Source organism: Podarcis vaucheri (assembly GCF_965113315.1).
Source record: "Podarcis vaucheri genome assembly, chromosome: 4".
Classification (NCBI taxonomy): Eukaryota; Metazoa; Chordata; class Lepidosauria; order Squamata; family Lacertidae; genus Podarcis; species Podarcis vaucheri.
Window position 1 is genome coordinate 67,967,437 of NC_138762.1, and position 26,957 is coordinate 67,994,393.

A 26,957-nucleotide genomic window follows, 5' to 3' on the forward strand; every position below is an offset into this window, starting at 1 on the left:
AAGCTTCATTCACGTATACTGAACTACATTTACTGAAAGCAGCACCTCCGGTATTACATGCAACACCAGTTGTGTTTGTGGAAACATTTTCGCACACCTTAATGCTGCAATCCTAGGCACACTTGCTTACGAAAATATTACATTGGGATTTAAAACCAGTTTAAATCCAAAATAAATAAGCTGAGGATCTGGATATAAATGTTGAGAATCAGTGCTCTTCAATACATTCACTGCATGCGATTATTTTATGTTCTCAGTAACTTCACAGGAGCTAGCTTTTGGACTAGGTCTTTTCATCTTGTTTAACATAAGATATGTAGTGGCTTTTGAGCCTGACTGGTTTGAGCAGTTTTTTAAATCAGAGATGTTACTTTTCATGGAACTGCAGGCAACTCAGCAGTCTTCTGCTGAGTAACTTAAATGCTAAGCAGGTGGAAGACATGAAAAATTCGCCTGTGCAAATCAGACTACAAACAGTGAGATTGTGATTGAACATCAAAAAGGCTTATGTTTCTATCCCCCCCCCCAATATTATGAGGTTAGATATACATGGCTATTTCACCCATACTTTTGAAAGAAGGCAACCAAAAAAAATGAACACAAGGTTCAGAATTATACACATAGCTTGTGCACAATTAAAAGAAAATGCTCCTTTAAGGACTAGTGATGACTTGCATAACAAAGTGGAACTTCTTACTTTAAAAAAAAAAAAAAACAATGGTTCCTTATCATGAATCAGAAACTTTATAAAACACAGCTTTCTTTTTTAAAAACATGGTTCCTCCTTTTCCCTAATGTTCTCTGAAACTTAGCTACCACAAGGAGCTTACTGTAAAATCCTCTGGAGGACATAGGATTTGGTCCAACACAAATCAAAACAACAGGTGGGATTCAATCAATGAGTCCCCTTAGCAATGAGTCCTCTGTGCAAGGGCTTGGACAGCATGTGGGGAAAGAGTGGAAGAGTGTTTTGCCCAGCAAGTCCCTGAAGGAAGGGATACCTTCACACAAATATAAACAAGTCTTAAAGGAACTCCCTTCTGCCTTTACCTCACAGCAAAACCCTTCCCTCTACTGAGACAAGCCCTAGTTTATGATTTGTGCTTGCTCTGCAAACCAGAATCAAATATTAGTTTGGTTCAGACAAAACAGTAGACAATGGGTTGCCTCAAACTAGGAAGAGAGGGAAGAAGGGAGGGAAGAAGGGATGCCAAATCAGCTCTGCATATGGTAGCAATTTACTCTAAATTTCATCTATACAATTTCATCATGGGAACTTGAATTACACAGCTTAAAAGTATTTTTCTTACCTTGTGCCTGCACTTAAGAACAACTCCATAGGCTCCTAGATCACCATTTTTCAAAAGAGGGAAAAAAGAGGTTAGCCACCAGAAGGCAGGAATATATATACAAGCATACACAAATAAAATATACCCACACACCCCTCCTCATTATTTAGACCAAATGCTGTAACATTTAGTAATATGAGGCGACTCTGAATATACTGAAAATTGGCTAGTAAGTTTTCAAATTCTTTGATTCTTTTACATAGTTTGAAACCATGGATACTTGTATCTTTCAATAGAAAGCAGAACTCTATAAAGGAATAAAGACATGCACACAAATGTACTTTTAAATGTCTGCAGCATAAAAATACAGAGGTGATAGAAATGCTGTTATATCATCAGCTTTATTTTTAAGGAGTAATGAGCAAACGTTGGACCAGCAACGCTTACGCAGGGAAGCTTAGGCTGTCCAACAATAATATATACTTTCCTTTACATTAAAAGTGTCTAAAAGCATTTCAGAAATTAGTACCAAAGTGCTACGTTATTAAGTAGATGAGTCTGCATCCAGAAATCAATCTGCCAGACACAGTAGAACATATCCTTTTCTACTGTCCATTGTACAACCAGCAACTCAAACGCGTGCTGTCCCCTTTCTTGGGTAGTCTAACATCACGGCACAATGAAAATATCAGATTCTATCTGTCTGACATTAACCCGGAAGTAACTGCAAGGGTGGCTGAGTTTTTATTAATAGTATCTCTCAGAGTGGTGAATGGCACTAGTTAGCAGGAAGAAACTCCAATGAAAATCCTCGTTATTACATATTTTTACATGGCTGTTTATTGGTATATATTTTAAAATTTTACATATGGATGCTTTATGATGGCCTATATTTGTAATGCCTAAAAAAGGTTTGGCGAAGCAAGCATCTAGAAATTTGAATTAGTTTATTCACTACTGACATGTGCTTTGCACACACTGTTACACAAAAAAGAAATGCATGTTAATGCTAGGGATCAAAACTGGAGCCAAGAAAATAATGCACTTGGCAACAACATTCTCTTTGCAAAAGGAAAAGGAACAGCCTTGTCTCTTGAGGGTTTCTGGACATTAGGCAAGCACTGCATACTTTGCAAGCTTGATAGAGCAGACGGGTTCTTCCTGAGCTTACATGAAAATGTATAAAACAGTGAGACAGCTTGTTTTGAGTGATTATGATTAAGGAGAGGCCCCATCCTTTTCTAGGCTTCAGAGAAGCAGGGGAATTCCCTCCCTGCTTCACACACCAAGATTTAGAGCTGGGAAATAAAGAAACACTATTAGCTATTAGAATATATATACTATGGTATGTAGGTAGGGGTGTGTGTGTGTGTGTGTGTGTGTGTGTGTGTGTACACACCACTTTTTATTTCTAAAATATATACCAAAGCTCTTTATACAGCCATAAAAATCACAATAAAGATATAACACACACAATCAATTTTTCTATTTAAAAAAATAATCAATCACAGTAAATGAGGGACATCCAGAAGTAGCAGTAGTGGTCAGGACTAAATAGAACTAGTTTTAATTGTAGGCCAGCATCAGTGCCTGTCTAATCTCAGTGGGGAGATCATTCCACATGATAGCTACCACCTCCATGAAAACCCCTCCACATCATTCCTGGATGTATGATATGGTGATATGGACAAAAGGACCTCCCTGCAGAGATCCCAAGGACCAAGATGAGACTACCTAAGGCTACCTGGTCCCAAGCTGTTTAGGGCCTTATCACACTAATGTTGTAACAGAACATTGTCTGTCAGAAGAGAATATGCTAGCAATAGATACCATTAGAGAGAGAGAAAAAAAAATTGAAGACTGTATGATAGTTAATGCTTCCCATAGTGGACAGTTATTCTCCTTCTCCCCAGAAAAAAGATTTTGTAGGTTGCTTGTAGTGTTTTTTTAAAAATTATTTTGGCAGATACCTAGGAGTCTGCATAGTCTGTGCACCAGTAGCTTCCTCTTACCATCATTAGCTCTCTCTAAAAAAAGGATTAACTTGTCCCTAACTATTAAGAATACGTTGAAAGCACAAAGAGGTGATTCGGAAGTCAAAAGAGTGCATGATGTTAGATGTTGTGTTATTAGTTAAAGTTTAGAGGTGTTATTGGGGTATTTTTTTTGTTTGTATGTCCTAATTGGGTTTTTTTTATCTTTAATGTTTTGTGTAAAGTGATTTGCAATAAAAAAATTTTTTTTAAAAAAAGCTTGTCCCTAACTATAACCATATGTGGAGGTCCAAAAGAGATTCCTGTAGACACCATCTTATTTTTATTCTCCCTCTAGTTATGTCTGTGCACCATCATGCACTTAGTCCCAAAATGAACTGAAAAAGGATGCAGCAACAACAAAATTATTATTTATATGCCACCCATCTGACTGGGTTGCCCCAAGCACTGTAGGTGGCTCGCAACAAAATATTAAAAACACAATAAAACATGTGCTTACCTTCACCAACAACCCCAAGGATCTCAAATTTATTCATCACATTACCAATATTAGGAATCTTCATGAAGACAAATTCCTCATGGGACAACAGTCACACAACATGGCATAGAGAAAAGCTGAAGGCTTTGCAGACTGAAGAGAAGGTTTTTGATAGTACAGTCTATCAATATAGATTTCTTCTTTCTTACAGTCATGTATTTAATTTTGTGGGAGATTCCTGTGCAGAAATAAAATAAGTGGCATCAGCTAACACTGTTTCACAAAACAATCAATGGCAGATTCACTATATCGGCAATTATTTGCACTCCAGAAGTTATGACTCAAACCCCATCAAAAGAGACACACACTTTTTACAGAAAAATAATTCAAGAAGCTTCAGCCCAGTTTTACATTGTGGTTAAAACAGAAGCACAGCATGCTGTCCTTTGATCATTCAAGATGTTAAGAGCTAGAGAGTTCCTGCAGAAGTGCACAAAGGCCTGGGTGTACAGATGTTGTCATGATGCTTATGCCTCAAGTGCATCATTAGCCATCCTGTACAGGCAGTAACTATTTCACGTGGGGGTTCCATTCCTGGCTACCCATACCACCCACACCCCATTCTGCCCTCTTCTGGGTCCAAAAGGACCCACACGTCGGAAATTATGCATCAGTTGGATGTACCTAAAATTCCACCTGTATTTGAAGGCAGACTGTAATGTTGCTTTGGAAAAGAGGACATCTGAAGTTGCATGGTATATGCAAGGCATGCTACTCCTAGGAGGTGGCTAGGAGTATCCCAAAATGTTTTAATATCAATTCATAGTTTTAAAGAAACCATGAAAAAGTTTGATACTGTATTTTTAAAGTTTGAGAATACATAAAGATAAGTGTCATTATTAAGTTAAATTAAGTTTAAAAACTATAAGATGTAGCATCATTCCAATAAAACATTTTACACAACTGGACCAATACCATGGTTTTAATTTTAAAAGTAAAACAATAAAATCATACAATATGAGCTCTTTAAGTGCAGAATGGGGAGGGGGGCACTTTGTAACAGAATCAAAGCTAAAGTAAAGCTTTACACAAAGGAAGAAATCAACCAAATTGACTGAGGAACAAATTATCTTTACATATCTGCCGTGGAAACAGAGAAGCTCATGTGAAACAAGACTTGAGGGTAGGAATGAATCTAAATAATTAAATAAGCATATGCATATAGATCAATGAACCAATCTGTTGGGCTTTGCAACCCTAAAAACAAAGCTGCATTACTATTTTTAGTGCACTCAAATACAGTTAATGGGCAACTTATGCACATTTATTTACAATTTATTTACAACCCTATCAGATACAACCAAAATCAGCAGTTACCAACATAATGCAGTAGGTGGTTTATAATTTTTTTTGGTAACTTATATGGAGTGAGATACAATGGACAAACGTTTCATTTTTTAAATGAAATGCTGCAATATCAATAAGGTATAGCATCTTACACTGGCCTGGAAGGATTGCTTAATATTACTTAAAAGTAAAATAGCACTTTACTAATGCTTCAAAGTAAATTACCGGTACTTCACATGTTTTTAAGCTCAATTATTGTGCTGAAACCACTCGGGTTTCCTATTTTTTAAAAAATAAAAACCTAGCTGATCTGGGATTTATTTTTTAAAAAAACAACCCTCCCTGCTTAATAAATTTAACAAAAGCATCCTGTCACAATGCTGGAAAAACGGTTGCAGCTTGGGTATTTTATTCATATGTGGTGGTCATTATAAAGTTTATTGGGAAACTGAATTGATCATGGCTCAAATGAGTGATATAGACCACAGGATTTCTCTTCGTTCCATCTACTCTACAGACATTGTGGATCTCATTCAGAAGGACCTTGTAACTTACCTTACGATGGAAGAAGACCTTACAACTGTTTGATACTGGAGAACTCTAAATGCTGATTTGTTTTAAATGTGGTTTAAGCAGGTATAGGACTTGATATTAATGGAAAAACTGACTGACAAAGCTGAAGACCAAAGGAATGACACACGATCAGACAAATTTTATAAACATGGTTCAGCTTTATTTACTAAGCAACTACAAAAGAACATAGCTATGGACTACCAGCAACTTATGGGGAAATATAGAAATATGCTTTTATTTGAAGGAGAATTATCTGTGTGTATTTGAATGGGACTGGGGCTTGGGAGGTGGTTAGGAAGGAGTTTTTCTTTTTGATTATGTTTACATATTATGAAAATGACAAAGCAGCTTTTAAAAAGAAAGTGACAAACAAGCATTAAAAAGATACCAGAACAGCCGTGTTTTTAACATGTTATTCTTAAGGTCTAAGATTATTCCCACTTTTCAGAAAAGGGGTGGGGCTTCTTTTTTCTTTTTCTTTTTTGTTGTTTTTGGAAGGTGAAAACTATATCCTGCAAAGTTGTGCTTATCCTAATACAGTAAAGCTAGAACTGGTTATATTTGGCAGTCAGTATATATGCAACAATGTTGCTGACTATTGCTTCTTCCCCTGAGAGTTGTCCTGTAGGGTGTTCAGGGATTAGTTCTGTCTCCAATCCTTTTATTATAATCAACAGCAAGTTCAATTAACAAAGGTAGATAAAAACATACTAACAGAGCAATCCTAGCTGGGGCGGGGGAAGATCAGAGCAGCAGACAGCTGTTGCATATGAAGCCTTGCTGGTTCCTACTATCAGAGTGGAATGGAAGTGGAGCAGCTACCAATTCTAAAACAATTTCCTATTTAACTGTACTTCTTTTTTTTTAATGTCTACATGAAATTGCTGTAGGTTGTTGAGTTTATAGAATGCAGTTTCTTCAATATGCTGATGAAACTGAACTAGAGGTTGTGAAAAAGACTGATCATCCCAGGCTAATCAAGATAAAAGACTTTTTTTGAAGGAGACTTTAAAACTGCACTGAATTTTATGGCAGATGGGGATCTGTTTGACAAAATTCTGTATCCAAAAAGATGAAGCAAATCTTGTACAGACATTGGTGTTCCCTTGATCTGGACTGGGAATGGGCCACAGTGTTACTTACTCCCTCCTGTCAGCCAACTCTCTTCATGCCTCCTGCTCCTAGTCATAGTTCACAAATACAACTCTATCCATATTAGTCATGGTTATTTCTAATCTGCATAGGCTCCTACCCAAACACTTGATCAACTCTAGCTATAGCTTGTTTCATGTAATTTCTACTAAGCCATCTTATGGTTCAAACCAGAAGGGAATACACATTATGAAGTTACTTAAAATGCAAATGTTTAGTACATTAACAAGACAGATAATTCATTTTCTTTATCCCTCTTCCAGAATGCTCAATCCAGAGAGGGTACATTTATTTTTAGTAATGCAACACAGCTGAACACAAACTGGCATGCATTAGAGAATGTGACTCTATTCAACACGGTTGAATGTATACTCTCCAACTCTGCCTCCAGAATATTTCTTTTACAAGCAAATTATAAACTGGTTTTACGGGACTGTCAACACAAATTATCAAACTCCTTATATGAATGAATATTAACCAATTGAGAGGAGAGCATCTTACACCCCTGCACCAACCAAAATTATAACATTCTATGTACCCCACAAATGAGGCAGAAAAACAGAAGGCTCTTACAGGCTAACAAAACATCAAGAAACTGGAGAACGGGTTTTAGTTTGGCACAGCCCTAGTCTAATCATAAACTTTACTAGACGTCATTTGCAATTTGCTACTGGCATCAAGCTATATCTGCAAGCAAAGGCCTGGAATCACATGGCAGCAACATTTTACCATCTGCACCATCTCACAAGGTGTCCCTGGCAGTGTTAGAAACTCAGATATATAAGCCGGGTGCCAAATGGCTCCTTAAACCAAGGTTACAGTTGCCAAAACGGAATGTTTAGTTGCCATTTTTGAGCAAGACAGTCCTAAAGTCTTATTTTTCAAATGATGGATTGAGTGTGGCTGATTCTCAGTTAAACATCTGGCTAGTTCAGATAACAACTTTGAGCTTTGAGAACTTAAAAAGAAAAGTCGCTTGATCCAGGGGCAGTCCACATATATACTGGCCTATTCCAACCTCTATTTCTTACTGGTGACTGCTCCTACTCAGGATGCACTAGAGAAGCATTTTGGTACTGGAAATTCATTCTGATTGTGCAGATAAAATATAACTGATAGAATTCTACAGAATGGGATATTAGTGTGTGAAAACAGTCCAGATCCAATGATCACCAGGCATGCACCTCCAGATGGTGAAGATATCAGAACACCATCCAGGCATAGCCACTTGGTTGCAAGTGATCGAAAGCCAGGTGCAAAATGTGCCTGGCACCTGGCTAATTTCAAACACTGGTCCCTGGCAAAACATACACTTCATATATGTCTCCATCTCAGTCCCTAGTATCCCTGGTCAAGCTACCTCAGGTGGATTCACTAGAAAAGTCATCTGTTTAGGTTCTGAGGCAATCAAGTCAAGGGACACAATATTCAATTAGATAACCCATCAGCCTGACACTATACAAAGCTGGTTTGTAAGCAACATTCTTAGGAGCCACTGATTGTATTGTACACTCATGCAAGAACAATAAATACAATTCAACGAGTTTAACAAAAGTTCTTTGTACACCAACTCTTGGTGGTTACAGTATACAACAGCAAACAAAGGCAGCTTTAAATATAAAGGCACTGTTTTTAAAGACAAAAATGCACGACTTAACAAGAAATTGAAATTGCTATTATCTATATTATTGGGAAAGATTGAGGGCACAAGGATAAGGGGATGACAGAGGACGAGATGGTTGGACAGTGTTCTTCAAGCTACTAACATAAGTTTGACCAAACTGCGGGAGGCACTGGAAGACAAAAGTGCCTGGCATGCTCTGGTCCATGGGGTCACGAAGAGTCGGACACGACTAAACAACAATATTATTACAGTGGTACCTTGGCTTAAGAACTTAATTCGTTCTGGAGGTCTGTTCTTAACCTGAAACTGTTCTTAACCTGAAGACCACTTTAGCTAATGGGGCCTCCTGCTGCCGCTGCGCCGCCGCTGCACAATTTCGGTTCTCCTCTTGAAGCAAAGCTCTTAACCCAAGGTAATATTTCTGGGTTAATCTGTAACCCGAAGCGTATGTAACCTGAAGCGTATGTAACCCAAGGTACCACTGTATAATGAAACAAACAAAAAGCACACAAACCAGTCAAAGCAACCTGCACAAGATGAACAAAATTGCTTGCAGGCTCTTGATCTTATCGATTTATGTGAAACAGTTTTAGCAAATAGCCCAAATAAAGCTTAAAACTAAGGGTAATATCAGATATAAAGATTTTCTCTAAGCAGGTAACATCCACTACTATAGGAGTTCAGTCTATGAAGGTGTCTAGTGGACAGTCTAGTCCTGAGCTATAAATTAAATTTCAGGTATTGAAAACAAGTTATGGCCTACAACATTCACGCAACCATTCACCTTCTTAGTCTAACATCTAGCAGGAGAGTTGACCATATGGATTCAGGAGGCAACAAGGGGGAAAGTGCCATCTATCTTGAATAAAACAATGGTAATGCCACACTAGAAGACATTATTGTTTGCTAGTTGCAAATATTCACTTCTTGAGAAAGCTGCTCAAGGGAGTGGTTGCCATGCAACTCCAGACACTCTTGGATGGACCTGATCACCTGTATTTCAACTTTGACTAGCTTTGGCAGAGAAACTGCCTCAGTTGTCACAATGGTTGACCTGTAATAGGAGACGGACAAGGGGAGTGTGACCTGGATCTCTTAAAGCAGCAGTAGAGAACTGAATCTGACCAGCAAGCTACAAAGTTATCTTATCCCACCCCTTACATCCCCGATTTGATTAGTCATGACCATCCTCCTTTCCACCGTCTGGTGCCACGATAGCATCAGGTGACTTTTTTGCCTACTCAGGTCTTGCAGAACCTTTTTGCCCATGCAGGTCTTACAGAACAGTTTACAAAGCATTATCTTATGAAGTCCCTTGGAAAGGACTTTTTAAGCATCACAGATCAGCACCTCTCTCTTTGGCTAAACCAGGTATTTTACCTGCCCAGCAGCTGACATAGAGCAGGTGGGAACAGCTCAGCCAAAATGGCCTAGCAGGCCAAATAAGGAGGTTTGGCAGACCTAGTTAGACCTGCAGATCATAGGTTCCCTATTTCTCTCTTAGAAGTTTTCTAAGGATGCTCTCCTTCTAGATAGGCTCTATTAGGAACGGGAGAGCCACAGTTTCTGCTGCCCCATGCCTTAATAGCATCAATTCCAAAAGGTGTTGCTTGGGAACTTCTGCCATGCTACATGGCACTGATGCCACAGGATTCCATTTTATTCCCTATGCTTTTCAAAGTTTACCTGAAACCTTTGAGAACAAGGTTATCCTGAATTTTGGGCTTTGGTATCACCATGCAGATGACAGTTCACACTCCCTGGTTTAGACTGGTTCTGCTGAGGTAGTAGAAGTGCTGGGAGGGTCTTTTTTGGGGAAGGGGAAATCTGGCCTATGGGTTAGCTACCACAACCTTAGTTCCTTTATGCCTACATTTCTCTGGGTTCCATCCACTGAGTTTTGCAACTTATTGTAAAACTATCTTGGACATTTTTTATTACAGAGTGGTACACATTCCCTTCCCAATTGCTCAGGAGTCCCTTGATCCTCTATTAAGACTTTTAAGCGACACACATAGCTGCAGTGGGAAGGAGGAGATGCAAAACTTTCATTCCATTGACTTCCTTAAGTTATTTTAGGAACCAAGGCAGTATAGAGGTACCAATAAGAACATTAAAATGAGAATAGTAGATAAAGTAGCCAAAGAACATATCCTAAATAAAAACAAAAAACATAGCAGAACAGGTCAGAGGTCACATGGTGTTTAAAAATAGCAGTGATGGCATCATGCACACATGTGCCTAGGGAAATAGTGTCTTAATTTGATCACTACCACAAAGACAGCCTTCTGTCTAACTAGCAATATCCTACATCTCTGCCCATTCCCCCCCTTGCTTGTGTGGAGGGGATAACAACAGTGAAAGCCCTGCCAAGACTGCTACAACTGTGACAGGGTATCAAGGGTAAATTGTCTATAAATTGGCCTTCAAACGTTATATAACAGGGAGGTCCAACATGCAGTCCAAGGGCCACATGCAATCCTCAAGGCCTTTCTGGGCAGCCCTCAGCAACATTTGACACCTTTCTCACAGACCTCCTTCCCAAAGCTGAGTCAGTGAGGCACTGGGCTTTGGGAATGCATGGGGGCGCTGATAGGGTCCTAGAGTCCTCCGGGCTCCTTCCCAAAGCCTAGTTAGCACTTTCTCAGATTTGGAAAGGAGATGGGAAGGCTCTAGGACCCTGCCAGAGCCTCGCACCTCCTTCCCAAATCCCAGTACCTCACTTATCCAGCTTTGGGAAGGCTGCATGAGGGCTGCTGGGGGGGGCGTCAAATCTTGGCCTCGCTCCACCCCCCCAAGTGCAACAAGGGAGTGTGCAGTCTGTGGGTTCCATGTCAAAGTATTCTTGCGGCCCACTTGGTATGAAAAGTTGGGCTGCCCTGTATATTCATCCATGCATACTTTGGCTATGGATTACTATCAAGGAGCATCTTGTGTAGGTTTTGAAGGTCAGTTTAGACATTTTATTCCCATCTTTGAATAAGATGCACCACTAGTGTTTCCCTCCTAACTTGACTGTAAAAAAAAAAAAAAATGAATAAGGGGGAGAATTTAGGTTGGTTGCCTTCTCATTCCGCCTACCTACCCAGCTGGCTGGTCTTTGTCCATGCATTAACAGAAAAAACTAATAGTCACACTGTGTTACTGATAGATTTCAACACCATTTGTCAACTCAGATATGCTAACACAAAGCCATAAGCTCTGCCCTAGGAGTGACAATTTACAAAAGCCAAAGTATCATTCTAGGATGAACTACTTTACTAAACAGCATTTCTTACTACAAACTTCTATCCTAAGAACACTTATTTGGAAGCAAGTCGCATTGAATACAATGGATAAATATTCACAGATCAGGCTGTGCATAAACTTAGAAATTATGTATGTACACTACATATTTGTTTACTAATTTGTGTATTACATCAATCAAGTAACATATTATTCTTTGAATCAGTAGTCACATGAGACAACAAGCACAGCTCCCTATAAAATAGTTTTTTTAAGAAACTGTTTACTGAAAGACCGAGCAAGAGATTCTGATAAATCATTGTTCTTAACCTGAAGAAATCTCAATAAATATGATTTCAAAGATACGAATGTTATCAACAAGAAATCTTGTTTATCTTGAACAAGGCAGTGCAAAAATAGTAGGGCTGCAATCCCATGCATACTAATTTTGAAGTAACTCATTGAAATGGACTTGTTTGAGTGAACATGCATAGGATCAAGCTACACTTCTACACAATGCATAAAAATATAGTCTTAAATGAGGAATTGAATACAAGCCATGGAAAAGTGCAAAGTCATACTTAAGTGCATCAGTAATACAATAGCTTCTACACATAACATACAGTGGTACCTCGAGTTACCAACGCTTTGGGTTACAAACTCCACTAACCCGGAAGCAGCTGCTCCAGGTTGAGAACTTTGCCCCAGGATGAGAATGGAAATTGCATGGTGGCGGCACAGTGGCAGCAGGAGGCCCCATTAGTGATCCCAAACTTCAGGTTAAGAACCGTTTCGGGTTAAGAACGGACCTCCGGGATGAATTACGTTCATAACCCAAAGTACCACTGTACTATAGGTAAAAGGTAAAGGACCCCTGGAAAGTTAAGTCCAGTCAAAGGCGACTATGGGGTGTGGTGCTCATCTCACTTCAGACTGAAGGAGCCAGCGTTTGTCCACAGACAGCTTTCAGGGTCATGTGGCCAGCATGACTAAACTGCTTCTGGTGCAACAGAACACCGCGACAGAAGCCAGAGCACACAGAAATGCATTTACCTTTCTGCCACAGCAGTACCTATTTATCTACTTGCACTGGTATGCTTTAGAACTGCTATGTTAGCAGAAGCTGGGACAGAGCAACAGAAGCTCACCCCATCGTGCGGATTCGAACAGCTGACCTTCTGATCAGCAAGCCCAAGAGGCTAGGTGGTTTAGACCACAGCACCACCCGCGTCCCACCATGACATACAATACATTAGAAAGATTTGACCATAATACTGTTAGAATGATACAGAAAAGTTAGTCAATATAAAAACTTACAATATTGATGTGGCACATAGAAATAAGAAAGGAAGAGCAATCCAACCCCTGATCATGCCATGTCTGTGGTTGTATTTTTTTTAAAAATATTTTTATTCAGGTTTTTTGTGAGTCAGCCTCTCATCCTCACCAGTCTTTCCCTTCCATCTGTTGAATGAGTGGGTGGGTGGCCTACTGGCAGAGCCCAGCGGACCCCACCCCCTCAAAAGGCTCTTTTTGAGAGCAAGGGAAAACCTACATGTAATCCGCTCAATCCCAAACCAAACTCACTGCCACCACACAATGGCATCTGATCTGATCTAGACATAACTGTCCTGCCCCCCTTTCCAGCATGGGCCACTCCATCAGCAACAGGAGCATAGATTGCACCCCAAGACACTACAATGTGGTCAGTATTAACAAGCATAATTAAAAATAAAAGAAATAAAAGAAAATGAAACTAAATAAATAAAAAAGCTTGAAGTAAAAAGCTACTACAGGACTTTATACATTTTTTAAAAGCATTGACTCAATTTTTACTTAATTCCAAAATATAAAATTTAATCAGTGGCCTAGGGTATCTCTGCAACAGGAATCCAATCTAAAATTGACTTACTAAGGTTCTGCTTGAGGAGGAGCACACGTCAAATCCCAAAGGTTGCATAATTCAAGCCTACTACAAACACTTTCCTAATTAAGACACCTAATCTTAATTACCCCTCTTCACTGAGAGTAAGCAACATACAATGCAGTAGGACTTCCTTCTGAGTAGACATAGGATTGGTGGGATCTAAGCCGTGAGCCAGAGTCCTTGTTTCAAATCCAGCTACTTGACTTAAAGATACTATTTGTCAGCAGTGATATGAAGACAACAATTCTACCTACCTTAAAAGATTGTTGTAAAGATCAATTATGTACTTTGAACATTAAAGCACTATGTATATTTTAAAAATATATACATATCAGATATAATTAATGTTATAAGCAACTACAGATATTTAGCATTTAAATTTTTTTCCAAGTGCTAATTTTAAGACTTTATTGAAAGTCTAATAATTATACACTTTGCCACTGAAATTCTGTTCATTTTTATTCAGAAGTAAGTGTCATTAAGTTCAAAGGTTTAGTCCCTACCCCAGGTAGGTATGCAACCTATGCAACCTATGGCTGTTTTGAGCTAACTTAGGAGCTTTGCCTCCACCATTCATCCAAAACAGCATTCTGTGGGAGGGGGCAGTGGGGAGAGGCAGGGAAGACACAGAAACTCACATAACCTTTTCTTCCCAAAAGAATGCAATTATTATATGACGAATTGTATTCTTTTTAAAAGTCATTTCATCACATAAGCTAAGGCAAGGAAAAGAGCTCCTAAACTAAGCCCTCACCAAAAAGGAGAAAGCAGAAGAGATATATATGTGTGTGCATTTGTGTAAATGTTCCCCAAATTTCACCTTATACCAATGAGTTTATATAACAATTGTTGATTTCATTCTAAGTGCCTCATATAGGAGCAATCTTTAAAAACTGCCAGCAGCTACAATATATATGTACAAGTAGAAAAAGCAGGCCAGGGGTTTTGAACCCTCCCAACAGAAGGTAGAAGACATGAGCAAGTGAAAATTAAACATTTCATTCAATCCTGTTCTTTCAAAACTTCAAATTTAATTTGCAATAGGGCTGTTGAGTAATTAAAGGGCTGTTTTTATCTATTTTTAGTATGTTGTCTGCTTTTAATGATTAAAACTATAATTACAGTATTTCAGTCATGGATGTATACATTGAGTATGTTTAACAAATACAATGCTTTATCTTGACCAAATAAATAGAATTACGTTTTTGAAAATTTCAAACACATTGCCCTATATAAGCAATGCACACACATATCCTGCATTATTATAAAGCCCAACCCTTTCACAAGAAATAGCTTCAGACAAATTATTTTTAAAAATTTCTAACGAAGAACACAGATTACTCAATTATACTTTCAATTCTACTGGGTCTGTTAGTTGACCACAATGTGATGGACGCAGAAGCTGCACTATAAAGCAAAGACAAGCAATGGCACCATAAGGGGAATCCCAGAGCCTATCTTACAGAGGGAAATTTTTAACGGCGCTTCATCAGGATTTTGCCATTACATTCAGCTTCCGCCTAAGGCTGCGTGTACCATTCTCTTCACAGCAATCTTTGACACCTTTACTTTTAAAAAATCTATCACAAAAGATGTGCGGGGGGGGGGGGGAGAGAACTGAAGCCAACCTGTGATGTGTAAGAATTAACATTCCCCCACATCTGTGCCTATTCAAATACACATCTCCACAGGGAGCCAAGGGAAAGGTGCACAAAACCTTGTATGTCAAGCACCCAGAGGTAAAGCATGGCATAGAATGGGGCTTTCAGCCCAAATTGCAATTTTTACTAACAGGACAGGGAAGGAAAAGCCACAGCACAGAACATGAGTCTGCAGTGAAATTGCATACATAATATTGCTCACACCTAACTCATTGGGGGAGAAGAGATGGGGGGGGGGGGAGAGAGAGAGAAGGAAGAAAGCCACATGTATGACATACCAGAAGAATAAAAATAGGCAAGGAGAAGCAGCGAAGGAGGAAAAGCTGCCTGGGCTGGCTCCTCTTGCCTTCATCTCAAAGCACCACGAGAATACCAAGCATATAAAAGCAGCCCGGCGAGATGGATCATGCCGAGGTCTCCAACGCCACCATCACTCCCAGTACAACATATTAATGGATGCGGGGGTCTGGCAAGCCCTTGGTCTTGCTGCTGCTGAAGACAGAGGCGGTGGCGGCTGCACTTGTGGGGTGGCGATGGTGGCAGGGAAAATACCCCTAACAACAACCACCAGAATACCCCCCCCCTTTAAAAATAAGCAGCAGCCCTGTGGGGAAATGGATGGTGAGGGGATGGGAAATGCCCAATGGGACTTGCGCTTCGGTTGGGGAAAGGGAACAGCAGGAAGGGAATTTGGAGGTGGTGGGGTTGTGGGGGGGGGAGGGAGAGAGAGAGAAGAGAGAGGCGAGGAAGTAGGCGGCATCTGTGGCAACTACGGCGTGTGTGCTGGGGGGCTGAGGGTGGGATTTGAAAAGGGGGGGGCGGTTATGGGAAGGGGGAGGAGGGGGAGGAGGCGAGGGAGGCTGAGGGGAAACTGCAATGTGGGCGACAGGTGGGGCAGGTAAACGCCTCCACTCCCGAGTGCCCGCGGCTTACCGGGCCTCGCATCCCCCGCCGCTCCGTCCCTCAGCGCTGCTGCTGCTCCCGCTATCGCCGCCGCCTCCCTGGCGCCGCCTTCGTTATTGCCCGCCCGCGTGGAAAAAAAAAGAGAAAAATTCCTCCCCGCACTTGCCTCACGCCTTCCTCTCTCTGCCTCGCAGCTCGCTCGCTTCGTTCTCAGCCAAACCCGCTACCCGCTTGCAAGGCTTGGAGGGAGGTGTTTACCGACACGGGCCTTCCCTCCTCCCCTTGCCTACCGCCCGCGCTCTCGTTTGGTCCACTGACACTCACTCCCGCCAATGGGAAAGGAGCACGGGGCGGAGGAGGCCACGCCCTTAGCCCCATGGAAACCAATGGGGCTAAGCGCCCGCCTCCTCTCCCCCCCCTTCCCCACACACACCGCGCTCGCTTTGCGCCACGATGGGGCTGGAGATGGGCGGGCCTTCGCCACCGTGACTCCACCCCCACGCCCGCCTTTTTTTTCCCGCTGCTTGGCCCCGCCCACTGCACGCCCAGGCTCGGTTGGCTTTGCAGTTCCCGAGCAACCACAGGGGCCGTGATGGAGACGGAGGAGGCGGCGGCGGCGGCTAATGCTGCTGCTTTTACCTCTGCTGCCGCCGCCGCCGCCGCTGCCTGGCAGCTGGAGCCGGGAGAGGGAGAAATGGAGGGGGAAAGGGGGGCTGGTAGCAGCAGGGGAGTCGTGACTGGGAAGTAGCAGCTGCTGCTGCCAAGGAGAGAGGGAAGGGTGGGGAGAGGGGCAGGGAGGGGGGCTGGGTGCTCGTGAGGGAGGCATAAGCAGCACCAGCAGCTGGTGCTGTTATGACTAAGCAGCGTATGTGACACAGGCAGAAACAGGTGGGGGCTCAAAACAGGCAGGGGAGAAGAATATATATCATCTTGTTCGTCGCTCTCTACCACGGATTCCCCTCAGGGTGGATGCTCTTTCGTCCCCCTCCCCACATTTTATGACTACTGTTGCATGTGCCAGGGAGGAGGGGAGGGGAGAGGCGCCAAGGATGCAACGTGCAGGAAACTGCTAAGCATGTTTGCAGTGTAGGTCAGTAGTATGCACAGGCTTTCCTCATTAATGCATCCTTTCTTGGTGGATTCTCCCCCCCCCCCCCGTAGCTCGCAAACAGGGCTGTGAACAAATTACTGACTTAAAATGCAGATAGATCATTCTTGTGCACGCGCGCCCCCCCTTTGGATTGAAGCTGGTGGGTGGGTGAGCAGTATTACTTCGTAAGAAACGACAGGATAGGTACACTGTCAGTATGGATTGTGGCAAACCGTGGTGTGTGCATCACTTCCCAAACCGGTGGTGGGAGGAGGAGCACGCTGGAGGGGAATGTGTACAAAGCCCTAGTACCAGATATCAGTACACTGAATTGTAAACCCATTAACTAAGAAGTTAAGTCACGTTGAATTCATAAAGAGTGGAAATTAATTTTGGGTCAGGATACTTAGATTTCCAGTCATTAACTCCCCTATTTATTGCAATAGGTGTTTTGTTACTTACTTCAACTGAAGCAAGATTGACCTTCGAGGATGTAATCCTCAAAACATTTCTTTGGAAGCAACTCCTGTTCAACACAGTACTCTGAAAAAAGTCTGAAATCTCCTTACCTGAAATCAACTATCAGTGAATAGCCTCCTTTATTCAAGTAGTTTGTGGGTTCGTCATCCAAAATGTTCAGATAATTGGAATATTAGATTGTGGGAATTGTAAGGGCACATGCTGGATTTGTGTATTCTGGATACAATGCATGAGCTATAGTGTCTCCCCCAAGTCAGATAACTAGAACATTTACCTCACCATCACCAATAAAATAAATTATACAATTCATATATATCCAGAGGACTCGCATGATACAGGATCATATCGATTTAAGTTGCATGTGTCTGAATGCTTCAGTATGTGACAGTTAGTTCCACACAAGTTGCTGAAAGGCAGCCTTTGCCAAGCTTGCATTCTCCAGAAGTTTGGGGCTACAACTTCCACCAGCCTGGTTGAAGTTGCAGTTAAAGCATCTGGAGAGCACCAGCTTGTCAAAGACAATTTTAAGAGCATATAGAGAGCAGTGGTGAAAATTAAGTTTTTTTTCACCTGGGTCAAAGACAAGGTTTGGCATACCCCCCTCCCACGCATTTCTGTACACACACACACACACAGAGAGAGAGAGAGAGAGAGAGAGAGGCTGGGAGTCTCAATGGTGCCCCTCTGGAGGCTTCACCTGAGGCAAAAAAAACCCCCAGCTTGCCCCCCCCACGACACTGTAGAGAGTCCTGCTGAGTCCTGTTTCCTCTTGTGACCTGCCAAATGCCTCTAGGGAACCCACAAAAGAAAATGAGGGCAATACCACCCACCCGTATTTTTCCAGCAACTGGTTGTGCAAGCTCTCATGGAAATAATGGAAACAGCAGGCCATCTAGTCTAGCTAATTGCAGCAAGATAGTATCTGCCTTCTAGCAAGCCAAAACCAAGGCACATCACAACTGCAAACCTAACCATACTTACTAGGAAGACCTACTGAACTCAGTAGGTATTCTGAATGTGTATACTTAGGTTTGAGCAGTAAGGTGCTTACAGAGAACAGTACTGTAATTACTGATTGCCTGTGTAAGCTTTGTAAGGTGCCATGTACATGGTGGGCGCTGTATAAATGATGATGATGATAACAATGGCAGGTAGCCAAGCCACACACTAAGGCAACCCAAGAAAAACAAAACACAGGTGCTTTCTCATGTGACCTAGGGCAACATTCCTTCTTCGTTTGATGGTTATGGATCTGGATCACAGCCATGGATATCAAATGTGTTTCTAAGACTTCAATCCTAGGCACACTTATCTAGGAATATGCCCCTATGAACACTCACCTGCTGGGAACAACTCAATGTGGCTTCCTACTAAGTAGATGTGTATTGTATTGCACTCCCACATGAGTATAAGAATGCTGCCAAAAACCTTTAAACACAATCCACTTTGGGTATGCCACCTGCCAGGATACCTATAACATAGTCTTCATAATTTTAGCGTAGATCCTATGTGTGTAGGAAGGCTTTCAAGCACAGGTGTCCACAGGGGGAGGAGAACTGGTCTCCTTGGATGAACCATAATCCCCAGGTTCCCAGCTTTCATTTATTTTAGAAAAGGACAAGTTTCTATCATTTGTAAAACCCGAGATATAAGGCAAAAGGTACAGATACTACTCTCACGTGTTTGTGTGAAATTGGCATGATCCTCCCTTTTAGCATTTACCTAAACTAATAATAAGAGGAATGTAGAGATACATTCTCATATGCTTTAACATGCAATACACTTATTTTAATCATACCTTTGGGCTCTTTCATAAACTACATTAATAATGCATTTTTTTGTCTCTCGTGCACATTAATTTTGAATTTATCTATGTGTGTGACATGGTACATATTGGGAACTGCCATTTTTTGATTAGATTATATAACAGACCCTGGAAAATTAGGTCTTAAATTCAAAATGTCTGTATGCGTGTTCTGTGATCAGTCTTAAAGATCTGTATTATTGTGGGCCAGATGCACAACAGCTATAAACCTGTGTGTGCATATTCTCTCCTACACCAGAAAATTGTGTTGATAGTACAATTAAGAATGCAAATACACTAACTTTTAGCATGTACAACCGAGTGACACACTTATGAAAAGCTACAGGAAATGCAAATAGCAATTTGAACATCATTATCAAATCACCCCTGGCTGTATTCAAGGATTCTATAATCTAAAACAGGCATAGGCAAACTCGGTCCTCCATTTGTTTTGGGACTACAACTCCCATCATCCCTAGCTAACAGGACTGGTGGTCAGGGATGATGGGAATTGTAGTCTCAAAACATCTGGAGATCCGAGTTTGCCTATGCCTGATCTAAAAGGAACTACAGCCTAAGAGGAGAAACGGAACAAGCTCACTCTGCAAGCCAAAATAAAAAAATTCCTTCCTGTAGCACCTTAAAGACCAACTAAGTTAGTTCTTGGTATAAGCTTTCATGTGCATGCACACTTCTTCAGATACACTGAAGAAGTGTATCTGAAGAAGTGTGCATGCACACGAAAGCTTATACCAAGAACTAACTTAGTTGGTCTTTAAGGTGCTACAGGAAGGAATTTTTTTTATTTTGACTATGGCAGACCAACACGGCTACCTATCTGTATCTGCAAGCCAAGTCACTCTTACCTTTGGTTCCTACCTTTGTCCCTTAACAAGGCATCAAACAAAAATATGAAATCTCTTAGTGGCTGCAGTAGCTTCCGGTTGCCAAAACAAAAGGTACCTGTGCTGTCAGGTCCCAGCTGCTTTTCAGGCACAAAGAAGTACCATCACTGCTCATCACTCTCCTGATACAGCATCTTTTTTCTTTTATTTTACTAAAGAGAACCACAAAATCTCTGTCCTTGTTTCCACCAGCCAAAACTGAAAGGCAGTACGTACACTGTCATGATGATGCATAGGGACAGGAGATCATTAGGGGGGTACCTTGGGCCATAGCTACTTACAGGTGCTTTGAGGATGAAGAGCTACTCTGGCTACCAGTGGCTTCTTCCAATGGGATGACCTACTGAAAGGCATATACTGGGACATTGACTAATCCATCTTGGCCGGAACTCTGCTACAGCTCTAGAGCACACTGTATGTGGCTTAATGGTTAATCCAGACTCAACTAATATGTCTGAACTTATTTTTGCAGTTTGCACATTTTGTGTGTGTGTGTGTGTGTGTGTGTAAGGATGTCATCATGCTGCAGTTTGCTTGGCCACCAAACTGCAATATGCCACTGGAACAGCAGGTGGTCAGCAAAGTGAGCAAGCAGCACAGAGAGGCTTTTCTCTCCCATCTCCCACAGCAGCTGTGAGGTGTAACGGGAGAGGGAGGGTGGTGACTTGGAGAAGCTCCAAGGAAATGTGAGGTGGTTTAGCTGACCTTTATGATCAGGGGAATAGTTTTGGAGAGGGGGTGGTGTGGGCAGTGTGGGCAAGTCAAGCGAGCAGAAGCAGCAGCCCTGTGTGTGTGTAAATAAATGCCTGCAGAGAACAGCATAGTATTATGAAAGTACTTTAACCAAAGAACTCCAATTAGATGTCTATTTTGCACGGGTGTAAAAATAATTACATAAGAAGCATTTTTAAGGATCACAGCTATTGCTGCATGTGAAATCATTCTTAAATGCATGAGATCAATGGAGTTTTGTATGAATAAAAGCAGCAGGACTTGGCACAAAGACAACACCAAACTAGTCATTATTCGTTCTCACTGTTTCTTTTTTCCCCTTGGCACCTCACAATAAAACAAAAAGCAACTCCATAGCTTTTATTTCTCTGGACTAGCATACCTCAGTTCGAAGGGTTACAGTTTTGGGAATTACTGTTTTCTTTGTTGTTGTTTGTTTTTAAAAGATAGCTTTCACAGAAAAACTAATAAAAGCTGCACTAATTTCATATTTGTACTCATACATGCTGTACTCTGAAGTTTAAGTTCTTTACTAAACCACTGGAACAAACTGGCAATGTTTTATTGAAAGTCGGTTAAGGTATATAATATACATACATTAAATATTCAGACGTCAAACTGCTTTTATGCACTGTTCATAAACGAGTTCAGTTCACTTTGACACTATAGAACAAATGTATTGCATCTGCTGGAAATTTACATTCATATCAAAACATTCTGATTCTATCTTACTGTTAGGACCAAAACTGCCTATTTTATTTCAATGTGTAGCATCACATAACCTAAGCTACGTGAATCAGTCCATGCCTGCCTATACTGCTCTCTTGGTGGTATTGGCTAGGAAGCACAGCCAAACCAGCACACAATCTAACAGCTGAATAGGGACAAAAATGGGACATAATCTTACAGTCCCTGGGGCCATAGGACAGAGCAGAAAGCTAAATCTGTGAGCAGGAGAAATGGGTCTGTACTTGCATGCCTGTGCTCACACTTCAGTTTACTGCTCACTCACCGCATTTCTAGTGCTGGGTTTCCAATGTTCATATGATGTTCTGCAAAATGCAAACGTATCTTGCATTGTTTATAAAATACTACAGTTTGTTGAGTTTCTCAAAGCAGCTTCAGATTGTAGGAGTCCTTAAGCCATTGCTAATTCATCTCAAACTGAGTTGTGAACACCTTTGCATAGGGGATGGACATTCCCAACCACCAATGCCCCCTTTAGTGTACACAGAAACAAATATGACACTAATGAAACGGTGCTGATGTGAACAGCTGGGGAGAACAAGCCGAGAAACACACTGGGTTAGCTAAGCCGACCACTTCCCTGTGCTCTAAAGCAGTGGTTCCCAATTAGCTAAGTACTATGAGCACCCTGTTTTTCAAAAGCCAAGCCATGTACCCCTTACTTTTGAAAATGTTGACATCTCTGTGGTAGTTTTCGTTATGTGAGTGGTGCTATGGACCTCCTGGGTGGGTTATGTGGACACCCTGGGGTCCACGGACCACCAATTGGGAACCACTACTTTGAAGTGTTAATGTGAAATAAAATTACAGTGGTACCTCTGGTTATGTACCTAATTTGTTCCGGAGGTCCGTTCTTAACCTGAAACTGTTCTTAACCTGAAGCACCACTTTAGCTAATGGGGCCTCCTGCTGCTGCTGTTCCGCCGCATGATTTCTGTTCTCATCCTGAAGCAAAGTTCTTAACCCGAGGTACTATTTCTGGGTTAGTGGAGTCTGTAACCTGAAGCGTATGTAACCCGAGGTACCACTGTATTATAAAAAATAGTGTTAACGTAAACACACCCTTAGCCTGGAAAGTGCACCAGTGCATTGCCCTCCCTCAATGCTGCATTCACCCAATGAATAATTTCTAGTGTTCCATCATCAAAACATGATGGGGAGTCTTAGGAAGAATGGCTGGGGATAGTGGGGTGGGTGGGGTAGGAAATTGCCAGCCCTCAGCACCTGCAGCTCCCATATTTTGCCTGATAACATGCCAGTCCTGTTTGCACAAGCCACAGTTTCCCGTATTCAGGTTAAAGGAGAAACTTCAATTTGTTTAAAACTATTGTGAAAACCTCCAGTTTTTCAACATGCAATGGAGGAAGACAATGAGTCTCACATGCACATAACGTTAAAACATCATTTAGATGGCATGTGGGTTGGGACACAAGAGCACAGACTTCCCAGTTCCTACACCTTAATAACTATTCATACTGTATATACTATTGTTGTACTGTGTATTTTGGGTCTATGGACAGCAATAAAGCTGTGTGTGTGGCTTCCCAGAGGATGGTGAGAGCTAATTGTGATTAAGTCCTATTGAAACAAAATATATTCATATTCATATTCTAAGTGAAGGAGAGAAAGTTGAAGTAAATAAGTTTGTCTAGATCCATGAATGAAATAAAATTGACCTACGCTTTGGTTTATAAGCCAAGTTTGCTCCCTGAATAAATTTTAATTGTTTTTCTTAATTTTACTTCCAAAACATCAAATCAGAATCCCTTCTCAGTGCTTCAACTTGGAAATTCCAAATGTTGACCTTATATAAGGAATTAATTTCCCTACCCTGCAAGTAATCTACTATTGTAAGATGTTGGGGAACATTTATAAATAAATATAGAAATTCAACCTGCTACACTGAAAAATGCTCTTTAAATACACATAACAGCTAGATACTGTACTTAAATCTTCCCACTCCTTGCCAAACAGTATTCTGTGCCTGGCCTGTGTTACAGTGACATCTATTGAATGAAAATGGAAGGTGCATTAAAGTGACTTGAGGAAAGTGCTCCACACTTACTTTTTGAAAACCATAAATGCACCATAGTGACCTAAATGTCCCATTTCCACATTGCCTGAGGAGAATATTACATAATAAAAACCTAAATAGAAATTTTGGCAATCATTTTGCGCTATTGTATCAGATTCTGTTTGGAGGAAACTCTAGCATAATTTCTCAGAAAACAATCCCTGAATATCCCTGAATTCAGTGGATCTTATTGCTCTTAAGTAGAATCATAGAATCATAGAATCATAGAGTTGGAAGAGACCACAAGGGCCATCGAGTCCAAGTGTCCAAGTAAGTGTGCACAGGACATCGAGTCCAAAAGTCCAAGTAAGTGTGCACAGGACTGCAATCTGAGGTGAGGATGGGGACATAAGAGCAATCGTGCTGGAACAAGCCAAATGTCTATCTGGTCTAGTATTCTACAGTGGACAAACAAATGATTCTGGAAAGCAGGGGTTGCAGTTAATAGTTCTTTCCTGATGCAGCTCCCCAGCAGCTGGTACACAGAAAAAAAATACTGCTGCATAGGTGTGTGTAGCACATTTCATTAGGGTATGAACCCAGGGTTTTTTTGTTTTTGATGAACGTTTATTGAATGCGTACTCATACACATTCACAAAAGACATTATTTTTTATTAATCAAACCACAGGAACTAAAACTTCACTAAACTTATTTTTTAATTAACAACTAAACTTTAAAAATACAAACTTGAAATACTTAAAATTATTTTTTAAAAATTATCTATCATTATTATTCTGCTGTTGTAACTAGGCATTTTGTTGTTTAGTCATTTAGTCGTGTCCGACTCTTCGTGACCCCATGGACCAGAGCACGCCAGGCACTCCTGTCTTCCACTGCCTCCCGCAGTTTGGTCAAACTCATGCTGGTGGTTTCGAGAACACTGTCCAACCATCTCATCCTCTGTCGTCCCCTTCTCCTTGTGCCCTTAATCTTTCCCAACATCAGGGTCTTTTCCAGGGAGTCTTCTCTTCTCATGTGGTGGCCAAAGTATATTAATAATATTAACAATACTAAATTTTTATTTATACTCTGCCCTCCCCGGCCAGAGCCGGGCTCAGGGCGGCTAACACCAATAAAATTACAATAAAGCATAATAGGGGAAAACAAAAACAACAACAACAAAAAAAAACCCAGTTTATTAAAATACGGGTTAAAATACAATTTAAAATGCAGCCTCATTTTAGTAGTAGCCCAAAAATCAAAACCATTAGGGGTGGGAAGCATAATGGTCAGACTGAGTCCAAATCAAAGGTCAGGCGGAACAGGATCTGTCCCTCCAGTGAGCACTCAGAGCTGATTTCCTTCAGAATGGATAGGTTTGATCTTGCAGTCCATGTGACTCTGAAGAGTCTCCTCCAAATTGACCAAAACTGATTAAGGTTTACGTTACGATACGATGCGATAATCTTTATTGTCATTGCCCCATAGAGAACAACGAAATTGAAAAAAATCTACATCAGACATTCAAAAACCAACGAGCCTGATATCCCAGCTATCCCAGCCTGGTTAACCCCCTAAAAACTCTGATACCCCATAATTAAATACAATATACTCCCACAGAGACTACCTTACACTGCTTTTAAAACCGAAATGGCATCTGGATAAAAACTGTCTCTCAGGCGGCTAGTCCTAGTCTTTATAACCCTGTACCTTCTTCCAGATGGTTTCTTCATCTTCCTGCCTTAGAGAATGAGATGCCATTTAGCAGGTGTGAGCGAATGATGGAAAGTGGATCACAGATAGAGAAAGAGCCATGGGACAGAGACAGGTGCAGGTAGAAGAAAAAGGCTGGGATGGAAATGCAACATCTGTGCTGCTTCCGGAGACAGATGCAGGAAGGAGCTGCAGATCCATTCCAGCCATTTTATTCTGCTTATAAAAAGTACTGGGGTGGGGGGGGGGGAGAAGTCTATCTATCTATCTATCTATCTATCTATCTATCTATCTATCTATCTATGAGAAAATAAAACAGGACAAAGCCAACCATTAGCAGCCATAGAATATATTCAATATTATGAAAGAAATAAGCTAGACTTAAATTCAGAAGTACAAACAAAAATGAAACTTTTAAGAAAACTCAGTAAAGTTCCAACTGCTGGTGCAGGTCACATTTCACTCCAAGGAGTTTCAGCAGCCTGGCTTCAATACCGTTCAGATAAATCCCCCCCCCCCAATTATAATTAATGCTCTAAGCACAATAGCACACGGTCAGAGCCATAGGGTGGTTCAGTTTACGATCCCTTTGGAAAGCAGTGGTTAAATTTCTTCAGGCCAGAATTTGCATTGATTTATGGCCAGTCCTCCAGATGATGCACGTCAAAGGTGGAACATGGCCAACCTTAATTATTTTTCAGGACAAATTGGAGGTGGGATCACAAAATAAAATAAAATTGGGGCATCACCAAATCACAGAGGAGACCCGCAAGAGTAGGGGGGGGGGAGAGAGAGAGAGAGAGAGAGAGAGAGAGAATATCAGACAAACTGGGGTGGGGGTGGAGGTAGAAACTTGGAAGGCCGCAACAAAACTTTTGGCATTACAGTATTGCAGCAGGAGACCTACCATAGGAGCAGTCAGTGGGTGGGATTCACCTAACATGCCCCATCGGCAGAAGCCCTGTGCAAGGACTTCCACCTGTGCAATGAGGCTTCCCTGCCTCTCTCCTGTCCCTGCACCACCCACACCCGTTGGGAGAATTCCCAGAGCACCACATGGGAATGTTGGAGAGATGGAACCATTCCAATGGGCAAGCTGCAATTCTTCTGCATATGGAATGTTCAGAAACATGTGGTGCTGAATTCCACTGAATGTTTTTTATATGTTTTAAAAATGCAAAATTGGGGTGGGGGCCATAAAAAAGCTCTTGGGAGGCTGGATGCATCCTGTGGGCTGCAGACAAGCCACCTTAGCTTTAGGAGAGAGGTAAAGCAGATCCATGGCACATATGTGCTGA

General features: G+C 41.3%; 1 protein-coding gene across 4 annotated transcripts in view; it reads right to left on the bottom strand.

Moving 5' to 3' along the window:
• The window catches only part of CDKL5 (cyclin dependent kinase like 5), a 63,512-nt gene extending 47,027 nt beyond the window's left edge, over window positions 1-16,485 (bottom strand). Inside the window, exons 1-3 of one of the 4 annotated variants that reach the window (XM_082221632.1) lie at window positions 16,340-16,485; window positions 3,783-3,999; window positions 1,311-1,345 (exon numbers count right to left, since the gene is read on the bottom strand). In XM_082221632.1, the coding sequence (XP_082077758.1) occupies window positions 1,311-1,345; window positions 3,783-3,846 (99 nt within the window). In that variant the 5' untranslated portion in view covers window positions 3,847-3,999; window positions 16,340-16,485. Of the gene's footprint in view, window positions 1-1,310; window positions 1,346-3,782; window positions 4,000-16,203 lie in introns of all 4 variants that reach the window. The other 3 variants (XM_082221633.1, XM_082221631.1, XM_082221634.1) reach the window with 3 other exon arrangements.
• Between the last annotated feature and the right edge of the window lie 10,472 nt (window positions 16,486-26,957).